This window comes from Lepidochelys kempii, chromosome 4 (assembly GCF_965140285.1).
Source record: "Lepidochelys kempii isolate rLepKem1 chromosome 4, rLepKem1.hap1, whole genome shotgun sequence".
Taxonomy (NCBI): domain Eukaryota; kingdom Metazoa; phylum Chordata; order Testudines; family Cheloniidae; genus Lepidochelys; species Lepidochelys kempii.
Genome location: NC_136383.1, coordinates 84,045,652 through 84,071,418, shown reverse-complemented (window position 1 = coordinate 84,071,418; position 25,767 = coordinate 84,045,652). Strand labels below are relative to the sequence as shown.

Genomic DNA, 25,767 nt, shown 5'->3' with positions numbered 1-25,767 from the left:
GTACCTATCCTGGGTGTACACCATGCATCCTGGAATACTCAAAGATTTAAGCAAAAGGGGTGAAATCTATCTACCACAGTGCATTAAGCAATCACAAGGCTCTGCACGCCACTTCAGTAGTACATGATGCCTTCAACACTGGGATGCCTTTCATACTAAATGAATTTAATTCACATATGTATTTACAGATCCTTTTTTGGTTACAAACGCTTTAATGCTTTTAGGCCCTGGTCCTGCAAAGGGTACAAATTACAATGTGCAATGTACACATTGAAGTCAATGGGACTACTTGCAGAGTGTAAAGTTAAACTTGTGTGCCAGGATTTGCAGGATCACAGCCGTACTCCTCAACAGGTTATTCACATAACATAGGATACTTATTTCTGTTTTAGTCTCCTGTAGCTTTAATATTTTATTTCCTGATATGTGCTTTTTGAGGGCCTCTTCATTTTCACAGTTGGCTTTTCCAAAACTAATTGCAATCATGTCTCTACTCCCCCCCTGAACACAGTTTATGATTTGATTCTAGGAATTATTCAGACACTAACCAACTTAAAGGACATTTGTACAGGCGTGCATAAGACTGAATTGTATGCATAAATGCTGCTTTTTATTGTCTGCTGGGCAAATTCTGATGTCTTTAGAACATTTTCATTCAGCCCATCTCAGGCAAACTCCCACTGAAATCAGTATAAGTTGGGCAGAGTCTGGGTTAAGGTTAACAGGGTTTGGCCCTGTATTGCTTAGGAGAATTGTTTTCCTTTAGTGTTCGCAGATTGGAAAGCATTTAATATATTTGTTTAATACATTTTAAAATACTTTTGTGTTTTATCATTTTTAAAAACGCTAGTATTTCTGTCTTTTGGAACTTTGCTCTATCACTGTTTATATGTACATTGCAGTAATTATTTCAAGTGTATTTTATTTGCTGCTCTGCATTTAAATGTAGATAAAATGATGAGCTTCAAATATAAATTTATATTTGTGTAATGCTTTAGTCTAAAAAAACTAATTTTTATTAATGTAAAAATGTGTTTAGAATGTATGTAAGAATTAAAATACTTTATGGTGCCTGGGTTTTTCACTTTTGCAGTAGAATATTATCAGTATTCTTAGTTGCTATAGAATTGTGATGGAAATTATACTGCTGCTGTTTTATTCACTGTAATATATGCTTCGTAGGACAATCATCATGCATTTGTTCTATATTTTTTAAAATAAAGTTAAAAATCACTTGCATGTACTGGTTATAAGTTTCAGCTTTATCCTGTGTTCTAAAATGATTGCTGAGGTCTTTGTACAAAAAATACACCACAGATTTTACTAAGTAAGGCAGAATGATCTACAGTGACTGAAAGCCATTCAGTGTGCATTATGTGACTCTTGTTATCAAATGTTACGACTTTATAAATTGCCTCCAGTGTGGAATAAACTCATCTATGATTTTAACGTGTATTGCATAATAACACATATGAGCATTCTGTTGGACAATAAGCAGCTGTGTTTTCTTGCTAAAAGCTTTTATTTTTCAAGAAGGTAAATTGGAATCAAAATGGATACAACATGAGATAGTCACGAGACCAGGGTACCATTCTGCCTCTATCACAGACTTAAACTTACAAACATGGCCTCTGATTTTTGGTGCTTCCGTTTTGGGGTGCCCATCCTAAGACACTGTGGGACTGATTTTCAGAGGTGCTGATCACTGTGGGACTGATTTTCAGAGGTGCTGATCACCCACAGTCCCCATTAAACTTCAGCTGGTAGCCAGTGTGCAACACGTCTGAAGATGTCTCAATTTGGGCACCCAAGCTTAGAGACTGGTTTTGAAAATTTTGGCCTTAAACTTGTGTGTCTCCATTTCCCTTTCTTACAAATGGAGACAGCATTTATTCAGCATAGTTAAGTGCTTTGAGTTCCTCAAATGAACAAATATATACAGCATACATACAATTTCCCATATCCCCATGCCTAAATCCCATTGAAACTGATGGGAGTTAGGTACCTAAAAACCTTTGAGGATCTGGGACAAAGTGTCTTCTAACATAAAAATGATTACTCGACAAAAGATTTATATTATTAGATTTTTGAAATACCTTTCTTCAAGAAATTTCTCAAAGGACTTTATACACTTTGTTATTCTTCTGGATGAAAGGTCCTACATAAATGAGAAAAATACATCTGGTTTAAATATCAAGCAAAAAACAGTGAGCTAGATCTTCAGCTGCTGTGAACTGTCAGAGCTCTATTGACTTCAACTGAGCTATGACAATTTACACAAGGTGAGGAGCTGGCCCAGTATCTCCACTTTCACAATGCTGTCTAATTCCATGCTGGGAGATTATTCTATTACTGAATCAAATGGTGCAGTGGTACCTACTAATTACCAGCATCACTTCCTTTAGCAAATGGGTTTTGCTTTGGAGATTTGTCATCCAAGGCCAATGTCCTGTAAGACTGAAGGAGATCATATTTCAAGGTAATATAGCTACAGCTGAAAATTGGTAATTAAAGGATATGGGCAGTTAAGACTCATGTATATAGGAATTTCAAATGTTGACAATGGTTCTCATTGAATATACTGAACCACAACCTCTTCTGCAGCTTCATCAATTGGAGTGTTGAAAATTAGTGGGACAGCTAATTTTATTTCTTTTAATGAAAAATGTTAAATCCCAGATTGCATAGACTACCATAAAATTGTTCAGACATACATACAACAAATTAAAGAGAAAACACATCGTAAAGAGTTGGGGCTAGGGTCACAAAGTCTTGGCAGCAAATTTCCAGTGGTACGCAAAGTTCTTACGCTCAGATAATTCCACATAAAATGATAGCTACTTATAAAATGGGTTGCAGTGTAGTTTGTAGATAAACTAAAGATTTGAGACAAAATATAATCATTGTATCTTATAGAGAGGTGATTATTCTTGATTGAAATCCTGGCCCCACTGAAGTCAGTGGAAGTTTGGCCATTAATTTCAATGTGAACAGGATTCAACCCTTTGAATTGAGTCATTCTGCAAGTAGCAGATTTAAATTCTGATGCCACAAAGACTTCAGTATGACTATTTACATGCTTAAAGTTAATCATGCATGTATGTCGTTGCAGGATTGGGCCCTTGTATGTGATTTATATTTATTACTAAAGTTCACTGCTGTTAACATAGTCCACTATACTATGACCTTCCAGAAAAGCCTGGAAGCTTGAATCTATAAAACACTTTCTCTCTTGATGTGTCTGATCACTATTTAATTCTTGCTTCAACTAAATGACATAGCAGATGCTTCAAAATAACAGAGACGTTACATTTTAGTTGGCCATTTTCAAACAGGAGATGTAAAATAAAATCTGATTACAATACAATCTGGTTTTATCCAATATAGATTAATATTAAATTAAATCATGTAACGTTAAATGTATTACCTTTCCAGATTTGCTTACTTTCAAAACAATGAGATTTTCTTTCCAAGTGATATTACACTTAATATAGTCTCTACTACCATTCATTTTGAAATACCTTCCTATTTAGGCCTTGGGACATGGGGATAAAAAACAGGACAACCTGACACGAAAAGCCTTTTAGGAATCACACTAATATTTCAGACAAGAGTGGAAAACTCCAAAAGACATTCAAATACATTGTTAGAAGTGAACGCGTAAACATTTCCAAAGTGAATTTGCTCTGTATAGTTTCATATGTCTTTTGAGCTGTCAGATCCAGATCATTGTCTGAAAGCTGAGGTTTATAATCCTTTTTAATAGACTATATGGTACAAAAGGTAATGTGGATTTTACTTGATATGCTAGAGTGCCACATATGGCTGTAGCTATCTACAAACACTGCAGAAGATTAAGGATCCTAGAGTTCATGGCTATTTTAAGATGCAGCAGTGGGTTTTCTGAAATGCAAGTGTAATGTAAAAAAATCCAAAAATATCAGAGCTGGTTTAGATTAATGCTGCTAGTAAATTTTCTGGATAGCTTTGATGGATAATGGGCATTCCATGTTTTGCATGTAATGGCAGAATTTGGTTCTTAAGATTTGGATATGTCAAAAGTAAGAGACTTGTGCATCAGCAACAGTGTTTATAAGTTCCAATCAGTTACACCAATGCAAAACAACTGGAAGCCGTAGGCAGGTGTTATTGATGACACAGTTTCAAGATAAAGGGGTTCTACAGGTGTCACCAAGAGACTGATTTGGTCTGCAGATCCTTTCTTACTAGTGGTGATTTGCAAGAAGGAAAGAACCCAGTATGACTTTCAGTTTCTACATATTTATAGGGCTGTTAGAAACAAACCAAAGCAAAACAATTTTTTGTACTTATGAACATGAAACCCTAATATGCCATTTTGTAGTTACTTTTCAGACAAGGCCTGGGCTTAAAGAAAACATGTCTCTCACCGACTTCCTCAACACACTACACTCTAAACTACTATGCTTGCCACTGGCTTTTTTAAAGCTTTCTTTACAATATAAGGTAGCAGGTGCCTTCTGTTTTCCATTGCTATCATTTTGAGTAGTATGTTACTGCTTAATCAAGCTATAGGTAACACAGGGATAAAATCTGCCCTTACAGACAGTTATGTGGCTCCCAAGGGTGTGCTATGACATCTTTAGGGAACAACAGTCAATGGGAGCTGTGGGGGCAGCACATGGAGCCCCATGGCTGCCCGCCGGAGGGGCATGCCATTGCTTCCCAGGAGCCGTGTGGATTTCCTCCATCCCTGGGAAATGCTGGGGCTGCATGAGGTCAGTGCCACCTGGAGCTCACACCCCGAACCCCCCCCCCATGACCCGACCCAATCCCCTACCCCAGTTTAGAACCCCATCCTGCACCCAAACTCCCTCCTACCCCCCAAACCCCTCATCCCTGGCCCCACCCCAGAGCCCGCATCCCCTGCTGCGCCACAACTCCCTGCCCCAGCCTGGAGCTCCCTCCCACACTCCGAACGCCTCAGCCTCCCCCAGCCTAGGCCCCCCTCCTGCACCGCAAACCCCTATCCCTGGCCCCAGCCCAGAGCTCGCACCCCATCTGGAGCCCTCACCCCCCTGCACCCTAACCCCCAGCCCAGAGCCCCCTCCCACAGCCTGAACCCCCCAGCCTCACCCCAGAGTCTGCTCCCCCAGCCCATAGACCATGCCCCCTCCTGCACCTCAACCTACAGCCCCCTAGCACACTCCAAATCCTTCTGTCCCACCTGGAGCCCCCTCCTACACCCCAAACCACTCATCCCCAGCCCAGTGAAAGTGAGTGAGGGTGGGGGAGAGCGAGCCACCCAGGAAGGGGAATGTAGTGAGGTGGGGGCAGAGCTTCCAGGCAGGAGGGGGGCAGGAGGCGGGGCCTCCAGGAAGGGGCGGGACTAGAGTGTTTGGTTGTGTGCAATTAGAAGAAAGCTGGCGACGCTAGCCAGTGAGGGACGGAGGGAGTGGAGGCGGAGCAGGGGGACAATGGTATTGTTGGTTTTCTGCAACTAAAAAGGCGGTAATGGCAACCCGATTACTAAGCCACGCAAGAGCTTTCTACGGAACAAATTTCGCGCTAAGCTGTTGCACCCCGATGCCGAGTTCAAGCCTGAGAAGACTTCCCGCCACCAGCTCTCTTCTCTCACCGGCAGTTCAATTCCACACGTTCATGCCTGAGGCTGTGCCACCTTTCCCCGCGGCGCGCCACAACGGCGAGTCACCCCTGCGCTGGGACCTGACCCAGGCGAGGTCAGGCAGTGCAGAGAGGACGCGTAAGGGGGCTGGACGGACTCGTCCCCGCGGCTGGATCCCGCCCGCGGGACCAGCTGTGTGCTGAGTTTCTGGGGCATGTAACGCCTGGGTTGCAGGAGCAGGAAAAGTCGGCTGGGGACACAGGCGCACGTTCAAGGGAACAGTGTGGCCCACGCGCCGCTAGCCGGTACCAGTCCGTGCGTTTGCCAGGGCCGGACCCCGGGAGGCTTCCAGAGGCGTTCGGGGACCGACGCCTCCCTGTTTTATTCTCCCCGTGCTGCAGGCCGGGGCGGCCCAGGTGCGCGCTGCCCGCACAGCAGGTTTCACCGGCGCTGGCTGTGATTTCTTGGGGGGAGAGACCGGACCTGCCCCGCCCCCGCCGGGCTCTCACGTGCGTGCCGAACCGCCCTGCTCCGCAGCTGCCCAGGGGGCCCGGCAGGGCCCCTAGCAGCCCTTCCCCGCGCGCTCAGACTGGAAAGCTCGCCTGGTGCAGGGACGGCGGGCTCCAGCGGGCTCCTCCTCCGGCGCTAGCTCCCCCTCCCTGCACTGGGAGCTTTGCGGCGGACTTCCCAGAGCCCCCGCGGTTCGGCTTGCCCGCGGCTGCTCCGACATGAGGCTGTGGGTCCTGCTGAGCCTCCTGCTGCTGCACGAAACGCTACAAAATGGTGAGTCCGCGGACTGGGGACACAGGGCTCCCTCCCCAGCCCAGCCTCCCCTCCGCCCGTTGTTCCCGTGGTCCAGGGAGCTCTGTGTCTCGCTGCGGCCCCAGCTCCATTGCCCTCGGGAGCTCCCCTTGGCTCGTCCTGTCACGGCTGCCCCCGGCCCCTTGCTGCCCTTCCCCTGGGTTAGCGGACACAGCGGCTGTTTGCATGGGGGGGCATAGTGCACGGTGCTGTACAAACAGCTTGTTCCACAGTCCTGCCGCGCCCCTCCTGTCGACACGCTCCCTTTAGCCCTTTCCTCGCTTTTCTTCTCCTCCCTTATTGCCCCCACTTCTTAGGGGCTCCCTTCGTCTCTTTTCATACTGCACAGACCAGGCACCCCTCACCCTTCCTACGGAACATTTGTTTCCCTCACTTTCCATAGATCAGCGGCACTTTCCACCCGTCTCCCCCAGACGTATCAATAGGTGTGTAAACGGGGCTGGGTTTGCAATCTGCTTGAATTCCTACAGCTGGGATACTATTTCCAGGGCTTTGCAATTCATGTAAACGTGTCCACTTTTAGGTGGGAGGTGGGGTTACTTGGTATTCCCACCCATCTCCAGTAAGGAGTTGATTTCCATCTCACAGCAGCGCAGAAAGGACTTGGAGTGGGAGGAAGAATCCTGGAGCTGTTCGCCGTAGAAATTAGTTGTCAGGTTTAAAGAGTGCAATTCTCTCTGGGTCCCATCCTGCACAGCTGCCAGAGCCTCCGCAGCTTCTCCTCTTCCCTAAATGAAAAACAGATTATGCTATTATACAATTTCACACTGCTGCCAACAACCTGGCTTTGGTTTTCTTGCATTCATGGGTACTGACCAAAAATACAGCTTCTTTCTGCACAGCTCTTTTTGGGAAATAAAAAGTATTTGCAAAAATGCCAAGCTTTTTTTAATTAAGCACAGGATTTCAGTCCTTAGATGAGAACAGGATTCTTTTTTTTTTTTTTTCCTGAAGGGGGGAAAAAAGTTAGTGCTGGACACCGTAAAGAAGAAGTGCGTTTGCACGTAGTACTTCCGTGGTGAGTGAAAACCAAAAAAAGCACTGGTACAAGATGCAGATCTTAAAAAGTTGCTAGCGAGATATTTTTACTGGTTGCAGGCTCTGATCGGATTAAAGGGATTCAGAAAACTGATTTATGTTTTGTATAGGTGCATACTGGGATACTGCCCCAATCTTCAAAGTTATTAAAATAATGTTTTCAATGTTGTTTTGCTTGCTTCCATATTAGTATTCAAGAGCAACAGCATTCTAGGTAAAGTATACAGTTATTTTTTCAGGTAGTCATTTCTCAAAAATAACATCTTAATATGGAACAACAATAATTGCAATATAATCATTGAAAACTTGTGGTGAACTAGGTCATTTGTTGTCCATAGAGATTAATTGCAATTAACTTGTATCTTCATGTAGTTTTTACGTACTGTCCTTGTGAAAGGACATGAACTTCATTTTAATCAAATTTCCTTTTCAGGTTGTGGTGGGGGTTTTTTGTGTTTGGTTTTTAAGTGTGCAGCTGGAATAGGGAAATTCATAACCAGCCCTGTTGGGTAAATGGCCAAACTGATGCTGCCTCTGTCATTCTGGTCTTGTCTCTATGAGCATATTGTTTTGGATTAGTTTGACCACTCTAAATACATTGAATTAACTATATCGAACTAAAGCACGTTCACACTTTGTTATGATGGGTTAAGGTACTTCCCTTGTGTCCCATTGTGTCCATGCAGCTCCATATGCTGTTTTGAATTAACCATGCAACATCCTAGGCAGATATCCCATAAGAACAGCCATACTGGGTCAGACCAAAGTTTGATCTATCCCAGCATCCTGCCTTCCGACAGTGGCCAGTGCCAGGTGCCGAAGAGGTAATCATCAAGTAATCCATCCCCTGTCCCCCATTCCCAGCTTCTGGTAAACAGAAGCACACCATCTCTGCCCATCTTGGCTAATAGCCATTGATGGACCAATCCTCCATGAATTTATCTAGTTCTTTTTTAAACCCTGTTATGGTCTTGGCCTTTACAACATCATCTGACAAGGAGTTCCACAGGTTGACTGTGCGTTGTGTGCAAAAATACTTCCTTTTGTTTGTTTTAAATCTGCTGCCTATTATTTTCATTTGGTGACCCCTAGCTCTTGTGTTATGAGGAGTAAATAACATTTCCTTATTTACTTTCTCCATATCAGTCATGATTTTATGTGATTTATATATATTATATATACCCCATACCATATTCGACTGCTCAGCTGAATGTATTATAGGATTCTTCTTGCAGTGAATTGTGGGCTGCCTACTGGAATCTACAGGAATTCTGGGACTTGGGATCCAACTCTCCTGGCAACCCATAATTAGGTTGCCAACTTTCTAATTGCAGAAAACCGAATATCCTCGCCCTGCCCCTTCTCCAAGGCCCTGTCCCCGCTCACCCCATTCTCCACCCCCTCTGTCACTTACTCTCCCGCATCCTTGCTCATTTTCATGGGGCTGGGGCAGGGGATTGGGGTGCGAGAGGGGGTGAGGGCTCTGGCGGGGGGTGTGGGCTTTGGGATGGCGCCAGGGATGAGGGATTTGGGGTGCAGGACGGGGCTCTGGGCTGGGGCTGAGAGGTTCGGAGTGTGGGAGGGGGCTCTGGGCAGGGGGTTGGGGGTGCGGGCTCTGGGAGGGAGTTTGGTTGCGGGAGGGGGTTTGGGGTGCGGGCTCTAGGTGGTGCTGACCTCAGGCGGTTCCCAGCCAATGGGAGCTGCAGAGCCGGTGCTCAGGGCGGGGGCAGCATGTCGAGCCCCTGTGACTGCCCCTCTGCCTAGGAGCCAGAGAGACATGCCGGCCACTTTCTGTGAGCCGTGCAGAGTTGGGCAGGGAGCCTGCCAGCCCTGCTGCACCACCAACTGGGCTTTTAACGGCCTGCTTAGCAGTGCTGATCAGAGCCGCCAGGGTCCCTTTTTGACTGGGTGTTCTGATCTCAAACCAGGACACCTGGCAACCCTACCCATAAATCATCTGTATTTTGCCAGTGCCATTTTCAAAATGCTGTCAGGCAGCATGGAGGACACATGGCAGATTGCTGTGATCATGACAGTCATTATTACTTTGAGCAGAATGATGCACATGTATTAGCAGTTGAGTGGGCTTCGGTCTGGGGCTGTGGACGCAGCAATATGGCTACAGGTGTTGCTGGAGGAAAAGGATGAAATTGAGTAGTTACTTCTGCAGGGCATCTTGTTGGAACAGCTTTACTTGAAGTGCTGTTTCTGGGCTCAATTAGCACTGATTGGTGGGACAGAATAGTGATGCAGAACTGGGGTGACGAACCAATGTATTTGAGCATAAGCTTTCGTGAGCTAACTCCAGGATGTGGAAGGCTATTTTCCTAGAGATCTGTTCAGAACTGGAGCTGCCGTGGCAGAACATCAACATGAGAGTTCTCCTCAGCATGGAGAAGTGTGTTGTAATCACCTTCTGGAAGTTCACCACCCTGATTGCTACTGGTCATTTGCTAACTGATTTGGTGTTGGCAGATGAACTGTTGGGGCTGTTTGCTATGCTATTCAGAGGGTGCAGTTGTGCTGGGTCATAAAGCTTGGCAATGCACAGGACGTTGTTGATGTCTTTGCACTGATGGGGTTTCCAAACTGTAAAAAGGCTACTGATGCAACTTCCATACCTATTCCTTGCCCCACACAGCAGAGCCAAGACTTGGTCATCAGGAAGGAGTATTTTGCCTGGTTGATCACTGTGGAAGGTTCACCAATATTAATGTGGGGTAGTATGGGAAGGTCCATGGTGTCAGAGTCTTTAGATATTCAGGCCAGTTTTCTGGAATGAGCAAAGGAATTTTTGCTCCCCAGTCTACTATGGACATTTAATAGGGTCATGATTCCTTCCAGCATTCTCAGAGATCTAGCTTACCCTCTGCTTCCCTGAAGTCTTTTATTGAACATCTGGGTAGGAAAACAGAGCTGTAGCTGCAAGATGACTGGAGAGTGCATTTGGAAGACTGCTGGGAAGGTGGAGGTTATTCGTGATATGGCTAAATCCTTCTTGTCATTATGTGCTTTGTATAAGTAGTTGCTGTATTTTGCACAGTATCTGTGACAGCAACGGAGCAAGCCTGACCGATGGGTGGAAGGGAGAGGTGGGGAAACTTTCTGAATGTTATGAACAGCCAGAGCGAGCAAAATGCTCCAACTGGTTAGGGATGATTAGGGTCAGGGATGTGTTTTGGCTAATGAATGTATTGTAACCAAGGAAATTACTACCATGTATGTGCTGTGGGTTTTTTTGTGAATTGATACTGTGGGGAGGATGTTATGTAATTAAGGGGAACGCTGTTCCTCAATGAAACTTTTCAACCAAGTTGTACAAAAAACCTGAGGTATCAAAACTACTTGAATAATAAAAAAGTTATAGTGTAAGCTTAAGAGCAGTGGAACTGTGGCCTGCCCAGAGAGTTGAGTGCTCTCGTACATGTGTAGGTGAGGTGTTAGAAATTGTTCTGCTTCTCCATTGGGATTGATTGGAGTGGGAAGGGTCTGCACTTTTTGTGAGCGAAAGGGAGGTCCAAGTATGGTATATTCTCTGTAGTTTGCAGGACATGGCTAGGTTGCATCATGTCCCTTTTCAGGGCTCTATGCTCCCTTCTAAATCTGTATGATTGCTCTAGGAAAGGTTTCAGAGTAACAGCCGTGTTAGTCTGTATTTGCAAAAAGAAAAGGAGGACTTGTGGCACCTTGGAGACTAACCAATTTATTTGAGCTGTTGGATCATATTAAAGAAGTTCTGTATTAAAATCACAAATGAGTTTGATTCCCCAGAGTTTAAATTCCAGGGTATTACTGATTAAGAGGTCTCTTGGTTTTTGGTACTGTTTCTCTCCCTCTCTGTGTGAAACTTGCAAGCTGCTAATTGTGTTAGTACATTCTAAGACAGAGTCTGTTCTCAAAGCAATTCACAGAGAGAGAGACTCAAAGCAATACTCTAACAACAGAAACAACACCCAGAGACTCCCCGCCCTTTTGTTGTATTAACAATTGTGATTAAAATAGAGATAGAGGATGTATGTGGATGGATGCTTGGTGTGGATAATAACTGAATGATCAGGGAGGTGCCAGCCTAAGAATCCAGTGTCCATCGGCTGAAGAAGGCGTCAAGTGGAAATAACCAGAGGACCCCACCCGGAGGGCAGACTGGAATCCACCCAACAGCCTCAAGAATGGGAGAACCAAAGAACAAGATAACATCTTGGAGCCGTCAGGAATGTGCTATCTGCTGATTGATTCAGCAACAGCATGATGAAGCAATTCCCATAGACTGGCATAGGAAGAAATTCCTATAAAAATAGACTCTAAAAAGTGAGAACTTTGGGGTCTGATTCTGCAAACCAACTTCCAGGAGCATCAGATGAGCATCTGACAAGGCCCTGCTCCCTCCTCATGTCCAGGCCACCTGGCCAGTGGCTTGGCATGAGCAACTCTAAGGCTGGTAACTATGATAACAACCTTGAAGAACCTGTGTGTGTGTGTGTGTATGAATGAATGTGTGAATAAATATGAGATTGAATGGAATGTTATAGCTATAACTAACTGCTTACTATGATTCTTCCTGTATTCACAATAAATGTGGTATTTTGCCTTTTTCCCTTTAATAAGATCCTGCTGGTTTTTATTTTATTGGTACAACAGAGCATCACGAAAGCTTATGCTCTGATAAATTGGTTAGTCTCTAAGGTGCCACAAGTACTCCTTTTCTTTTTGCTCTAGAAAACTATCCCTTGACCGTTCTGCCTAACTGGCCCTTTCTTGGGATGCAGTCACTGTTTCCCTGTAAATCTTCTTTTGCTTCTCAGGTTCTTGTATGTGTGGGGTACAGCATCACCGGTGCTTAGGAAAATCAGAAAAAGCACAAGTAGTTGTCCGAGTACTAGTCTCCCTACCAACAGTGATAAAATGTCATTCACATTTGAACTTCCCATTATGTGGTTCATTTCGAGATGGTGAGACATTTTCTGATTTACGCCCTCCTTGCATAGGACCCCTGTACCAATGCTGTGTGGGGACTCTGGGTGTGGGAGGAGAGTGAGGGGCATGTTAGTACTGTAACTGCATGTCTGTCTCTGCAAGCTGTTATTACACTGGAGGATGTTACCCTGGGTTGAGTCCCCATGAAATACAGAGGGGTCTTGCTCAAATGGGCAATGGGCAAGTCAGGAAAATAGCAGCGCAGCTATTTACCAGGATGGTGCCCCTCCTCCCCCAGCTGGTGCAGGAGTGGAAAGGAAACAATGCCTGTCTAGGCTGCCCTGAGAAGGTTGCATTGTCTTGCAATATGCTTGCCAAAATATTGTACTATCTTTGCCTTATTCTCTTTTAAACATCTGTAGATTAGCCCAAAGTAAACTGCAAAATAAATGTTAGCAGTAATTGGTTTGAACACAAAAGGTTAACAAGGCTGAGGGAATGATTGAAAATAGCCATGATTGCCTTGCAATCCTTATGCATTTCTTGAATGTCTGTGTTGTCTGATTTTGGCAATTTATAATATAATGTAATGCACTGTATAAATTGTGATCCAAAGTCCATTTTCTACTAGTTTCTGTATCTGCAGCTACAGTAAAAATACCTGCCATGTAATGTGTTTGATTTATTTTTAACGCCTGTGGTACTGACATCTTCAATGGAAGGGGGATGAGGGGAGCTATAGTCAACTGGGAGGGAGAGCAATCATCCTGCAGCTTGGGAAGTAGGGATTGCGGGTGTCACATTTGGCTGATAGTTGTGGGATTTGATACTTTAGGGAAATAAAAGCTCTATAGCTTTAAGTTTCAAGTGCAGATAGTATTTTGGGGATGGGGGTGGAAGAAGAGGGTGATAAAAGCCATGCAGGTGGAGAGAGGCTCCTAGGTCTGTCTAAGCCCTGGTCTACACTAGGAGTTGAGGTCGAATTTAGCAGCGTTAAATCAATTTAACCCTGCACCCGTCCACATGATGAGGCCCTTTTTTTCCTACTTAAAGGGCTCTTAAAATTGATTTCTTTACTCCACTGCCGACAAGGGGATTAGTGCTGAAATCGGCCTTGCCGGGTCAAATTTGGGGTACTGTGGACGCAATTAGACGGTATTGGCCTCCAGGAGCTATCCCAGAGTGCTCCATTGTGACTGCTCTGGAGAGCACTCTCAACTCAAATGCACTGGCCAGGTAGACAGGAAAAGGCCTGCAAACGTTTGAATTTCATTTCCTGTTTGGCCAGCGTGGCAAGCTGCAGGTGACCATGCAGAGCTCATCAGCAGAGGTGACCATGTTGGAGTCCCAGGATCGCAAAAGAGCTCCAGCATGGACCGAACAGGAGGTACGGGATCTGATCGCTGTATGTGGAGAGGAATCGGTGCTATCAGAACTACGTTTCAGTTTTCGAAATGCCAAAACATTTGTCAAAATCTCCCAGGGCATGAAGGACAGAGGCCATAACAGGGACCCGCAGCAGTGCCACGTGAAACTTAGAGCTGAGACAAGCCTACCAGAGAGGCAAACAGCCGCTCCGGGTCAGAGCCCCAAACATGCTGTTTCTATGATGAGCTGCATACCATTTTAGAGGGTTCGGTCACCACTACCCCAACCATGTGCTTTGACTCCTTCAATGGAGAGGGAGGCAACACGGAAGCAAGTTTGGGGAACGAGGAAGATGGTAGCTCACAACAAGCAAGCGGAGAAACCGATTTTCCCGACAGCCAGGAACTGTTTCTCAACCTGGACCTGAAGCCAGTACCCCCCAAACCCACCCAAGGCTGCCTCCCGGACCTGGTAGGCAGAGAAGGGACCTCTGGTGAGTGTACCTTTTTAAATAGTATACATGGTTTAAAAGCAAGCGTGTTTAATGATTAATTTGCCCTGGTATTCGCGGCCAGTACAGCTACTGGAAAAGTCTGTTAACATGTCTGGGGATGGAACGGAAATCCTCCAGGGACATCTCCATAAAGCTCTCCTGGATGTACTCCCAAAGCCTTTGCAAAAGGTTTCTGGGGAAGGCAGCCTTATTCCGTCCACCATGGTAGGACACTTTACCACGCCAGGCCAGTAGCACGTAGTCAGGAATCATTGCAGAACAAAGCATTGCAGTGTATGTTTGCTGGCATTCAAACAACATCAGTTCTTTATCTCTCTGTGTTATCCTCAGGAGAGTGATATCATTCATGGTCACCTGGTTGAAATAAGGTGCTTTTCTTAAGGGGACATACAGAGGTGCCGGTTCCTGCTGGGCTGTTTGCCTGTGGCTGAACAGAAATGTTCCCTGCTGATAGCTACAGGGAGAGGGTGGGGAGAGGGGTTAGCCAGGAGGTGATGGGAGGCAAAATGCAACCTTGTATCGAAAGCACATGTGCTATGTATGTAATGCTAACAGCAAGGTTTACCTTGAAAGAGTGTACCCATTGTTCTATAAAATGTTTTTTTAAATACCACTGTCCCTCTTTTTTTCTCCTCCAGCTGCATGTGTTTCAAGGATCACAGGATCTTCTCCTTCCCAGAAGCTAGCGAAGTTTAGAAGGTGAAAAAAGCGCACTCATGATGGAATGTTCTCTGTCCTCCCACACTGACACAGCACAGATGAATGCGTGGAGGCAGACAATGTCAGAGTGCAAGAAAGCACAAAATGACTGGGAGGAGAGGCGGCGGGCTGAAGAGAGGGCTGAAGCTGATAGCTGGTGGCAGTGTGCTGAGAGGAGGCAGGATTCAATGCTGAGGCTGCTGGAGGATCAAACTCATATGCTCCAGCATATGGTTGAGCTGCAGGAAAGGCAACAGGGGCACAGACCACCACTACAGCCCCTGTGTAACCAAACGACCTCCTCCCTAAGTTCCATAGCCTCCTCGCTCAGATGCCCAAGAACGCGGTGGGGCCTCTGGCCACCCAGCCACTCCACCCCAGAGGATTGCCCAAAAAAAAGCTGGCATTCAATAACTTTTAACGTTTTAAACTTTTAAAGTGCTATGTGGCCTTGTCCTTCCCTCCTCCACCACCCCCCAGGCTACCTTGGCGCAGTTATCCCCCTATTTGTGTGATGAATTAATAAAGAATACATGAATGTGAAGCAACAATGACTTTATTGCTTCTGCAAGTGGTGATCAAAGGGGGGAGGGAAGGGTGGTTAGCTTACAGGGAAGTAGAGTGAACCAAGGGGGGGTGGGAGGTTTCATTAAGGAGAAACAAACAGAACTTTCACACCGTAGCCTGACCAGTCATGAAACTGGTTTTCAAAGCTTCTCTGATGTGCACTGCACCCTCCTGTGCTCTTCTAACCGCCCTGGTGTCTGGCTGCGTGTAACCAGCGGCCAGGCGATTTGCCTCAACCTCCCATCCTGCCATAAACGTCTCCTCCTTACTCTCACAGATATTGTGGAGCGCACAGCAAGCAGTAATAACAGTGGGAATATTGGTTTTGCTGAGGTCTAACCGAGTCAGTAAACTGCGTCAGCATGCTTTTCAACATCCAAATGCACATTTTACCACCATTCTGCACTTGCTTAGCCTGTAGTTGAACAGCTCCTGATTACTGTCCAGGGTGCCCGTGTACAGCTTCATGAGCCATGGCATTAAGAGGTAGGCTGGGTCCCCAAGGATAACTATAGGCATTTCAGCATCCCCAATGGTTATTTTCTGGTCTGGGAATAAAGTCCCTTCCTGCAGCTTTTGAAACAGACCAGAGTTCCTGAAGGTGCGAGCGTCATGGACTTTTCCCGGCCATCCCACGTTGATGTTGGTGAAACGTCCCTTGTGATCCACCAGTGCTTGCAGCACTATCGAAAAGTACCCCTTGCGGTTTATGTACTCGCCGGCTTGGTGCTCCGGTGCCAAGATAGGGATATGGGTTCCGTCTATGGCCCCACCACAGTTAGGGAATCTCATTGCAGCAAAGCCATCCACTATGACCTGCACATTTCCCAGGGTCACTACCCTTGATATCAGCAGATCTTTGGTTGCGTTGGCTACTTGCATCACAGCAGCCCCCACAGTAGATTTGCCCACTCTAAATTGATTCCCGACTGACGGGTAGCTGTCTAGCATTGCAAGCTTCCACAGGGCTATTGCCACTTGCTTCTCAACTGTGAGGGCTGCTCTCATCTTGGTATTCATGCGCCTCAGGGCAGGGGAAAGCAAGTCACAAAGTTCCATGAAAGTGCCCTTACGCATGCAAAAGTTTGCAGCCACTGGGAATCATCCCAGACTTGTAACACTATGCGGTCCCACCAGTCTGTGCTTGTTTCCCAGGCCTAGAATCGGCTTTCCACGTCATGCACATGCCCAATTAGCACCATGATGCCCACATTGCCAGGGCCCGTGTTTTAAGAGAAGTCTGTTTCCATGTCCTCATCACTGTCGTCACCACGCTGACATCGCCTACTTGCCCGGTTTTGCTTTGCCAGGTTCTGGTGCTGCATATGCTGCTGGATAATGCGCGTGGTGTTTAATGTGCTCCTAATTGCCAAAGTGATCTGAGCGGGCTCCATGCTTGCCGTGGTATGGCGTCTGCACAGAAAAAAGGTGTGGAACAGTTGTCTGCTGTTGCTCTGACAGAGGGAGGGGCGACTGACAACATGGCTTACAGGGTTGGCTTACAGGGAATTAAAATCAACAAAGGGGGTGGCTTTATATCAAGAAAAACAAAAACAACTGTCACACAGAATGGCCCCCTCAAGGACTGAACTCAAAACCCTGGGTTTAGCAGGCCAATGCTCAACACACTGAGCTATCCCTCCCCCTGGTATTTCAGGCAGGACTGAATCTCCATTAAACTTTTCAAGGTGCCCCTGACAGATCTCACAGAAACGATTGTTGGCCGTTGATTTCATAGAGGGGGGAGCAAATGAATACAAAACAAATCTAGTGTATTTCTTGTTTTGATCCACTCCATCTGTCTTTTACATCTCTGGCTGGCAGCAGACGGTGCAATAGGACTGCTAGCCATCCTCATCTCCTGCCTTCTTGGCAGAAGATGGTGCAATAAGACTGCTGACAGGACTAAAGAGAATGACCTGGTCGAGTCTCTCCTATTTCAGTCCCTGCGCCCATGTCTGCCCAGACGCTCCTGACCGACCTTACCAGGGCGGCCAGGAGAACCATCATCATGTCCGAGTTGATCAGGCTTATTGCACCATCTGCTGCCCCAAGGCAATGAGCTGCTGCCACCTAGCAATGCAGTACCGTGTCTGCCAGCACCCAGGAGATGTAGGGTGACAGTGAGCTGAACGGGCTCCATGCTTGCCGTGGTATGGCGTCTCCAAAGGTAACTCAGGAAAAAAGGCGCGAAACAATTGTCTGCTGTTGCTTTCACGGAGGGAGGGCCTGAGGACATGTACCAGAACCACCCGTGACAATGTTTTTGCCCCATCAGGCATTGGGATCTCAACCCAGAATTCCAGTGGGTGGCGGGAACTGTGGGATAGCTACCCACAGTGCAACGCTGTGGAAGTTGACGCTAGCCTCAGTACTGTGGAAGCACGCCGCCGAGTTAATGCACTTAGAGCATTTTGTGTGGGGACACACACAATGGACTATATAAAAACAATTTCTAAAAAACCGACTTCTATAATTTTGACCTAATTTCATAGTGTAGACATACCCTCAGATAGTACGTGGGGGCGGGGGAAGTTGTTTAAATCCCCATATATGGTTGTATTGTAATACAGCACATAATACTACTACAGTTTCAGGCTGGCCGTATGCATACGGTTCTCGTATAATCTGCCAATTCATATGATTTTCACTGCCTCCTCCTGCTCTGACTCCATGATCTACATGGTGTGTTGAGTGCTTGCCATGATATCTAGGGTGCTTTGTGGAAAACTGTTCACCACATAATTTAATAGATTCCAAGGCCAGAAGATCTGATCTCCAGAAGATCTGTACAACCCAGGCCATAGACGTTCTCCAAAATTGTCCGAAGAGCATATCTTTTAGAGAAGCATCCACTCTTGATTTGAAAATTGTCAGTGATGGAGAATCCATAGCAACGCATTAACTATGTTCCAGTGGTTAATTACCCTCACTGTTAAAAAATTATGCCTTATTTCCAGTCTGAATTTTTCTAGCTTCAATTTCCTACCATTGGATCTTATTATATCTTTCTCTGCTAGACTGAAGATTTGTTCCCCATGTAGATACTTGTAGACTGTAATCAAGTCACCCCTTAACCTTCTCTTTGTTAGATTCAGAGCTCAGTCTGTTTTGCTTATAACTATGAGGTGCGTTTTCAGATCCTTTAATCATTCTTCTGGCTCTTCTCTGAACCCTCTCCAATTTATCAACATCCTTCTTAAATTGTGGACACAGAACTGGACACAGTATTCCAGCACCAGCCGCACTAGTGCTAAATACAGAGGTAAAACAACCTCTTCTGCTCCTACTTGAGAGTCCTCTGTTTATGCATCCCAGGGTCACATTTGCTGTTCTGAGTGCAGTGGTGGCATCACATGCAAAAAATGTGGTCCAGGTGCTCAGAGTATGGGCAAATAGTGGGAGCATTACCAGAGGTCTTGTCCTTATCTCCTGTCTTCTGCTTGAGCACCTTTGGTTTGACTCTGCATTGGTACCAGCTCAGTGCCTTCATTTGCCCACAGTGTTTGTAGATGTCTGCATTTCGGTGACTCTTCTCCCGGTGGGACTGAATATGCAGCTCTCCAAAGAAGGCAATCAAGCCAGGAGCTTGATGGAGGCCCACAAAGTACAGTGTTTTAAGGGACATGGCTACTGTAATGGGTATGGGGTACTGGCTGTGGATACAAGGCAATTTAATGAGAACAAACTATAGTAAAACTGAATTAACCTCCCCATGTTGATAAGACCTTAAAAATGAAGCCCCCAGCCTTCACAACTGTTGTGTCTAATCACCAAGCACCTCTCCCAAAAGATTCCTGTTGGCATAGTATTTGTCACAATGTTAGTACAAGTAGTGTGACTATCATGCATTATTTATTGACAGAGAAAAAAGACACTTATAAGTGCAGAGGGGAGGTTAAATCTAAGCAGAAAGCAAAATGGATTAATAGTGCATCATTCTTGAGAGAAGTAAAAACATGGTTCATGTACTGAAAAGCATGCAAACTGAAGGCCTGCTTCCAAGAACACTTCCACATGTGAGTGACTTTGTTCATGAGAGTGTCTTATTCAGTTACTCATGTGTTTGCAGGATCAGAACCGAAACTGAACATGCCATTAAAAGTTAGTTTCATGACTAACTGACGAAGTGACAATAAAATCATGTGGTTGCTCAATTAAGGCCCAATCCTGCAAGCGTTTATGTACAGAATAACATAAGAACAGCCATACTGGGTCAGACCAAAGGTCAACAAAGCCCAGTATCCTGTCCCCTGACAGTGGCCAATGGCAGGTGCTCCAAAGGGAATGAACAGACAGGTTATCATCAAGTGATCCATGCCCTGTCAGCCAATCCCAGCTTCTAGCAAACAGGGGCCAGGGACACCATTCCTGCCCATCCTGGCTTATAGGTCCATCAATGGCTATCTTCCATGACTCTCTCTAGCTCCCTTTTGAACCCTGTTATAGTATTGGCCTTCACAATACCGTCTGGCAAGGAGTTTCAGAGGTTGACAGTGTGTTGCGTGAAAAAATACTTCCTTGTGTTTGTTTTAAACCTGCTACCTATTAATTTCATTTGGTGACCTCTTGTTCCTGTATTATGAGGAGTAAATAACACTTCCTTATTTACTTTCTCTGTTCCACTCATGATTTTGTAGACCTCTATCATATCCCCCCTTAGACACCCCTTTTCCAAGCTGAAAAGTCCCAGTCTTATTAATCTCTCCTCATATGGAAGCTGTTCTACACCCCTAATAATTTTTGTTGCCCTTTTCTGAAACTTTTCCAATTCCAATAGATCTTTTTTGAGATGGGGCGACCACATCTGCACGCAGTATTCAAGGTGTGGACATACCATGGATTTATATAGAGGCAATGTCATATTTTCTGTCTTATTATCTATCCCATTCTTGATGATTCCCAACATTCTGTTTGCTGTTTTGACTGCCACTGCACATTGAGTGGATGATTTCAGAGAACTATCCACAATGACTTCAAGATCTCTTTCTTGAGTGGTAACAGCTAATAGACCCCATCATTGTATATGTATAGTTAGGATTATGTTTTCCAATGTGTATTACTTTGCATTTGTCAACATTAAATTTCATCTGCCACTGGGCCCAGTACAGATCCCTGGGGGACACCACTATTTACCTCTCTCCATTCTGAAAACTAACCATTTATTCCTACCCTTTGTTTCAGTTTCCTATCTTTTAATAAGTTACCAATCCATGAGAGAACCTTCCCTCTTATCCCATAACTGCTTATTTTGCTTAAGAGCCTTTGGTGAGGGACCTTGTCAAAGGCTTTCTGAAAATCTAAATACACTATATCCACTGGATCTCCTTTGTCCGCATGCTTGTTGACCCCCCTCAAAGAATTCTAGTAGATTGGTGAGGCATGATTTCTCTTTACAAAAACCATGTTTATTATTTTCCAGCAAATTATGTTCATCTGTGTGTCTGACAATTTTGTTCTTTACGATAGTTTCAGCCAGTTTGCCCGGTACTGAAGTGTAGTTGCCAGGGTCACTTCTGGAGCCCTTTTTAAAAATTGGCATCACATTAGCTATCCTCCAGTCATTAGATATAGAAGCTGATTTAAATGATAGGTTACAGATGACAGTTAGTAGTCCTGCAGTTTCACATTTGAGTTCCTTCAGAATAACTTCGGAATAACTTGTGTGAGTAGTGCCATTTTTGCAAGATTGAAGCTGGAAGGCATGTACCCCTCTTTGTGATTATTATGGCTTTGGTTGGTTTAATAATCTATCTCCACTTCATTTAAGCGCTGTGGCAGAAGGAGTTTTTGGAAGGGATTTGAAGGTAGCAAAGGCAGTACCAGTTTTTTTTTCACTGACTTGCCTTGCTGCTGCACTTCTACTGACTTTGCTTATGGTTCAAGTTTTTGTTTGTTTCATTAGATGAATATTTACTGGCCAGACATCCTTGGTCCAGAAGTGTTCTTGAAAGTGAACATTTTAAAAATTGGCCACTAATTTTGGGAGCTTCAATTTGAGACACCGTATTTTTAGAAAGTCTGAGCACACACAACTCCAGTTGAAGTTAATAGGAACTGAAGGTGTTAGGTTCTCTATCAAGCCCTAAGAATTTCCAGTAGGGCACCCAGAATTGATGGCTATTATTGAAAAATCTAGCTGTTGCCTTAGAGATTTCTAAATGTCAAATATATTATCACTATAAAGAAACCCACACCATTTAACAAATGCACTGAAAAATCAGCAGTGATCTGTAAACTTCCTGATATTTGTTATGTGGCCCCATTCTTTTAACACATTGTCTACAGAATTATACAGAGGTGTAGGAGTGGATGGCCACATATGACGACATATTTTAAGATGTAAAGTTTACTTAGTCATGTGGTGAATTGAAAGTGCATGATGGAACTGACTGTTTTGACTGAAATTATTGAGACAAAGGTGTTTGTTCCCATGTTACACTGAGTTCTGATATTTTTCATTTATTTGTCTATTCCTATTAACTGTGTTACACACAGAGACAGATTTTCGTAAACATTAAGAGCAGTCTGTATTTTTCTGGAACATGTGACATTGGGTGGTTTAATACTTAGAATTCCAAACTCATATGGACATTTATAACCCCAGTCAATTTTTCTATGTCTTCCTTGTATGAAGGCTGATCAAGGTGAGCTTCCAGGAGGGAAAACTAATTTTACATAAAGATTGTAGTTATTATAGACACTAGCAGAGAAGAAACCTTTCAAAGATAATTATACTGTATAATTTTTTGCTTTTTGAAAATCATCATTAACACATTGCTTTTTTCTTCACATTTTTATTAGTTACCGGACAACCTGCAAAGAGTAAACGTCCAAAGGAACCAGGAGAAAACAAAATTAAACCTGCCAACAAAAAAATGAAGCCCAAACTCCCTAAATTAAAGGAGAGAGAATCCAGTGACTCATCCACAAAATCCCAGTCCATAATGATCCAAGTGATGGATAAAGGCCGCTTCCAGAAACCTGCTGCCACTTTGAGTCTGCCTGCAGGGCAGAGCATAGAACTACGATGTAAAGGGAATAAAATTGGGTGGAGTTATCCTTCATACCTAGACACCTTTAAAGACTCCAGGCTCAGGTAAGTTTCCTTTCATTTGAAAGAAGCTAGAAACTTTTATTTTCCAGTTGAAACACATTTTTATATTAAGTTTTTATGGTCAGGATATTTCACCTTGAAAGGAATATATCTTTTTGATAATCATAAAAGATAGGAACCTGGCACGAGTAGAAAAAAATTCTCCTGTAATTAAACCAATTTACTGTATTGGAAAATAATTATTTGCATAAGCAGGCAATATTTTTAGGTCTATGTAGATTTCTTCTCCCTTCTGTGACTTTAATTTCCATAGCCAGTGCTGCTATTAACAAAAAAAGCATGTTGGATCAAAGAAGCATTAGCAGAGTTTTATGGAGAAACATACTTAGGGTCTCATCACACACTATCTGGCCCTATCACTGCTGGTTGCTAATGCTTGCCTACGTACATGACCATATATTTACCAATACCTGCTTTAATATGGCAAAATTCGGCAGTCTTTACTCCTTATTTAGGCAAAACTCCCATTGTCTTAGTGGGAACTTTAAGTGAGTGTACAATGACTGCAGAATTTGGCCCTTAAGGATTTATTGATTCATGTCAGCAACACATACTTCAGTGATACCTGTCTTAAAGGACTGGAAAAAAAAAATAGCTTAACTAAAATGATTTTCTAATAAAGGAAGAGTAGAACTGCAGCAGAGCAAAAATATTTTCAGTCCATTTGGGGTTGCTTTGGGTGCTTGCTTTCGGCAATAGTACGTATGGCTGTTTATTTGTCTGTAGTTAATTTATTTATTTTTAATATGGAATGTGATGATTGTTTAATAATATGCAGAGATGGAGGTGGGTAGCCACATGTGACAATAGATGTTAGAGAGAGAGAGAGATTTGATGAGTGATAAGTATTAGTGTTTTAAAGTTTGAATTAAATCAGAAATATATTTAACAGTATGCAACACATGGGTGACCGAGAAGGAGTGGGACATAGGTTTGAGGGATCAATGATAAAATTCATGGGTGTAGGTGGGGAGAGTCTGCAGAATTTGGGATTGTCCTAGATTTGGCCATTTGTCTGCATTTTCAGAAAATGAGTATGGAGTGTAGATCTATAGAAGGTTAGAGTTGCGATCTGGAAAAGAAATATTGAGGGTCCTGTTTACATGAAAAGTAAGCCCACCAGTAAGATTACAGACTTTAGTGGGCAACTTTTATGTGCCAAGTTTGGGATGTGTCAAGGGTAACAGACAATCATTATTCCACAGAATGTGGAAGTTGGATTGTATTGGAGAGAACTCCGACCCTTAATGCCATGGGGTAGATCCTCAGCTGGTGTAAATTGACTTCAGTGGTGTTATCACAGTTTATACCAGCTAAGAAGGTGCCTCATCACTGGAGGATGAGAGAAGCTGTGTGGGGGAATCTCACAACTATTATTGACTGAAAAATTGTAAAATATTTCTGAAGAGTCAGGTGACTAAATGAAATTGACCAGAACATGCAGGTATGACTAAAGTGAGAAACACTGGTTCCCAAACATATTAAATTGTTAATGAAATATTGTACATTTCCCAAAGCCCTAAACCAACCAACCAACCAATCAAGGGACTTAAAAAAAACTTAAGTTGAAATGTATTTTGATTTTTCTAAATATTTTCTAGACTAAAATACTAATACCTTTCCATGCCTCTCCCCACTGACACATTTTCTTTCCTCTCCTCTGTTCTCTTTATGTTCTTCCTTTTGAAACCTGATATTTGCTTCCAAAAAGATAAGAACTAGATGGATAGAAACCTGGTTTCTGGGCCTCATCTACCTTTCAGAGGAAGTCCATTACATTCCTTAGTCTTCTAAACCTTTAACTAGGGACAGATACAGGGCCCACACCTGGTCCCATTGAAGTCAGTGGGAATTTAGCTGTTGGCTTCAATGAAAATAGAATTGGAGTCATAATGTAAAAATGAAATATTTTCCATTTGAGTTAGGAATAAAGCTTATTCTTCTTTTCTGTCTACCAGCTACAGTTTTATGCAGTCTTTTTTGTCTTTGGTTACATTAATTTAATTAATCAAATATAATCTTTCAAATGGTTTATAAATTATATTTTGTAGCAGTTAGGTGCTTCCTTGATACAGTAGACAGTAAATCAATATTTATTCACCTGCTGGTAAAGCATTTTTTCCAAAGACCTCTTTAATCTTTTTCCTGCTGTCAGGTTCCTATCCATTCTTGAGATCTGAATTTAACCTTTAGTAACATCCATTTAAACCGATAAATGAGAATTTATTTTACTTCCTTTAATTCAAGATAGGCTTTTGGTGGCAATTACCTCTGCCAGAAAGTGTCTCCTACCAGTGTGTTTATTTTTCAGCTAGTGGAATCCTGAGTTTACATTTCCATTTAAGAGTGTTAAATGAGTTCATCTTTTATACCATAGCTTGAATTTGGAAGTTCCCCACGCCTCTCACTTTTTTGTTTAGATTATAATGAATTAAGATGTTTAAATATTGAAAACATAGCTTTCCAACAAAAATGCTATGTGTTTGCCATTCCCCAAAGTTACAACAAAGAGAAGTGTTTCAGGTCCTGAAGTCTAATGCTCTTCAGTATGGATGTTGAAAAGAAGGGAGACGGTTCAGAGAAGAGCTACAAGAATGATTAAAGGTCATGTAAACATATCTTACAGTGAGAGACAGAAGGAACTCAATATGTTTAGTTTTTCAAACTGAAGATTTTAAGAGCTGTCTTGATCACAGTTCATAATTACTGAGCAAGTAGAAGATGCCTTTTTGCTAGATTTTTAAGAGCTTTCTTGTACAAAGACATAACAAGATCTAGTGGCTGGAAGTTGAAGATGGCAAAGTTCAAACTGGAAATAAGGCATACTTTTAACAGTGAGGGTTATCAACTATTGGAATAGCTTATCAAGGGATGTGGTAAATTCTCCATCACTTTGGACTCTTTAAATCAAGGTTGTATGTTTTTCTCACAGATATGACTTAATTCGCCACAAGTTGTTGGATGTAATGCAGGAAACACTGGGTGAAATTGTATTACTTCTATTATGCAGGAAATTAAACTAGTTTATCATAATAGTCTCTTCTGGCCTGAAAAATCGGTGAATCTGTTCTTTAGTTTTCCATGAGGATAAGATGGTCCTTCAACCTTTTAATTTTCTTCATA

At 43.6% G+C, this 25,767-nt stretch overlaps 1 protein-coding gene across 2 annotated transcripts in view; it reads left to right on the top strand.

The window, feature by feature from the left end:
- Window positions 1-5,478: 5,478 nt before the first annotated feature.
- The window catches only part of PDGFRL (platelet derived growth factor receptor like), a 51,988-nt gene continuing 31,699 nt past the window's right edge, over window positions 5,479-25,767 (top strand). The window contains exons 1-2 of one of the 2 annotated variants that reach the window (XM_073341917.2): window positions 5,479-5,795; window positions 22,330-22,626. In XM_073341917.2, the coding sequence (XP_073198018.2) occupies window positions 5,494-5,795; window positions 22,330-22,626 (599 nt within the window). In that variant the 5' untranslated portion in view covers window positions 5,479-5,493. The other variant, XM_073341915.2, reaches the window with a different exon arrangement.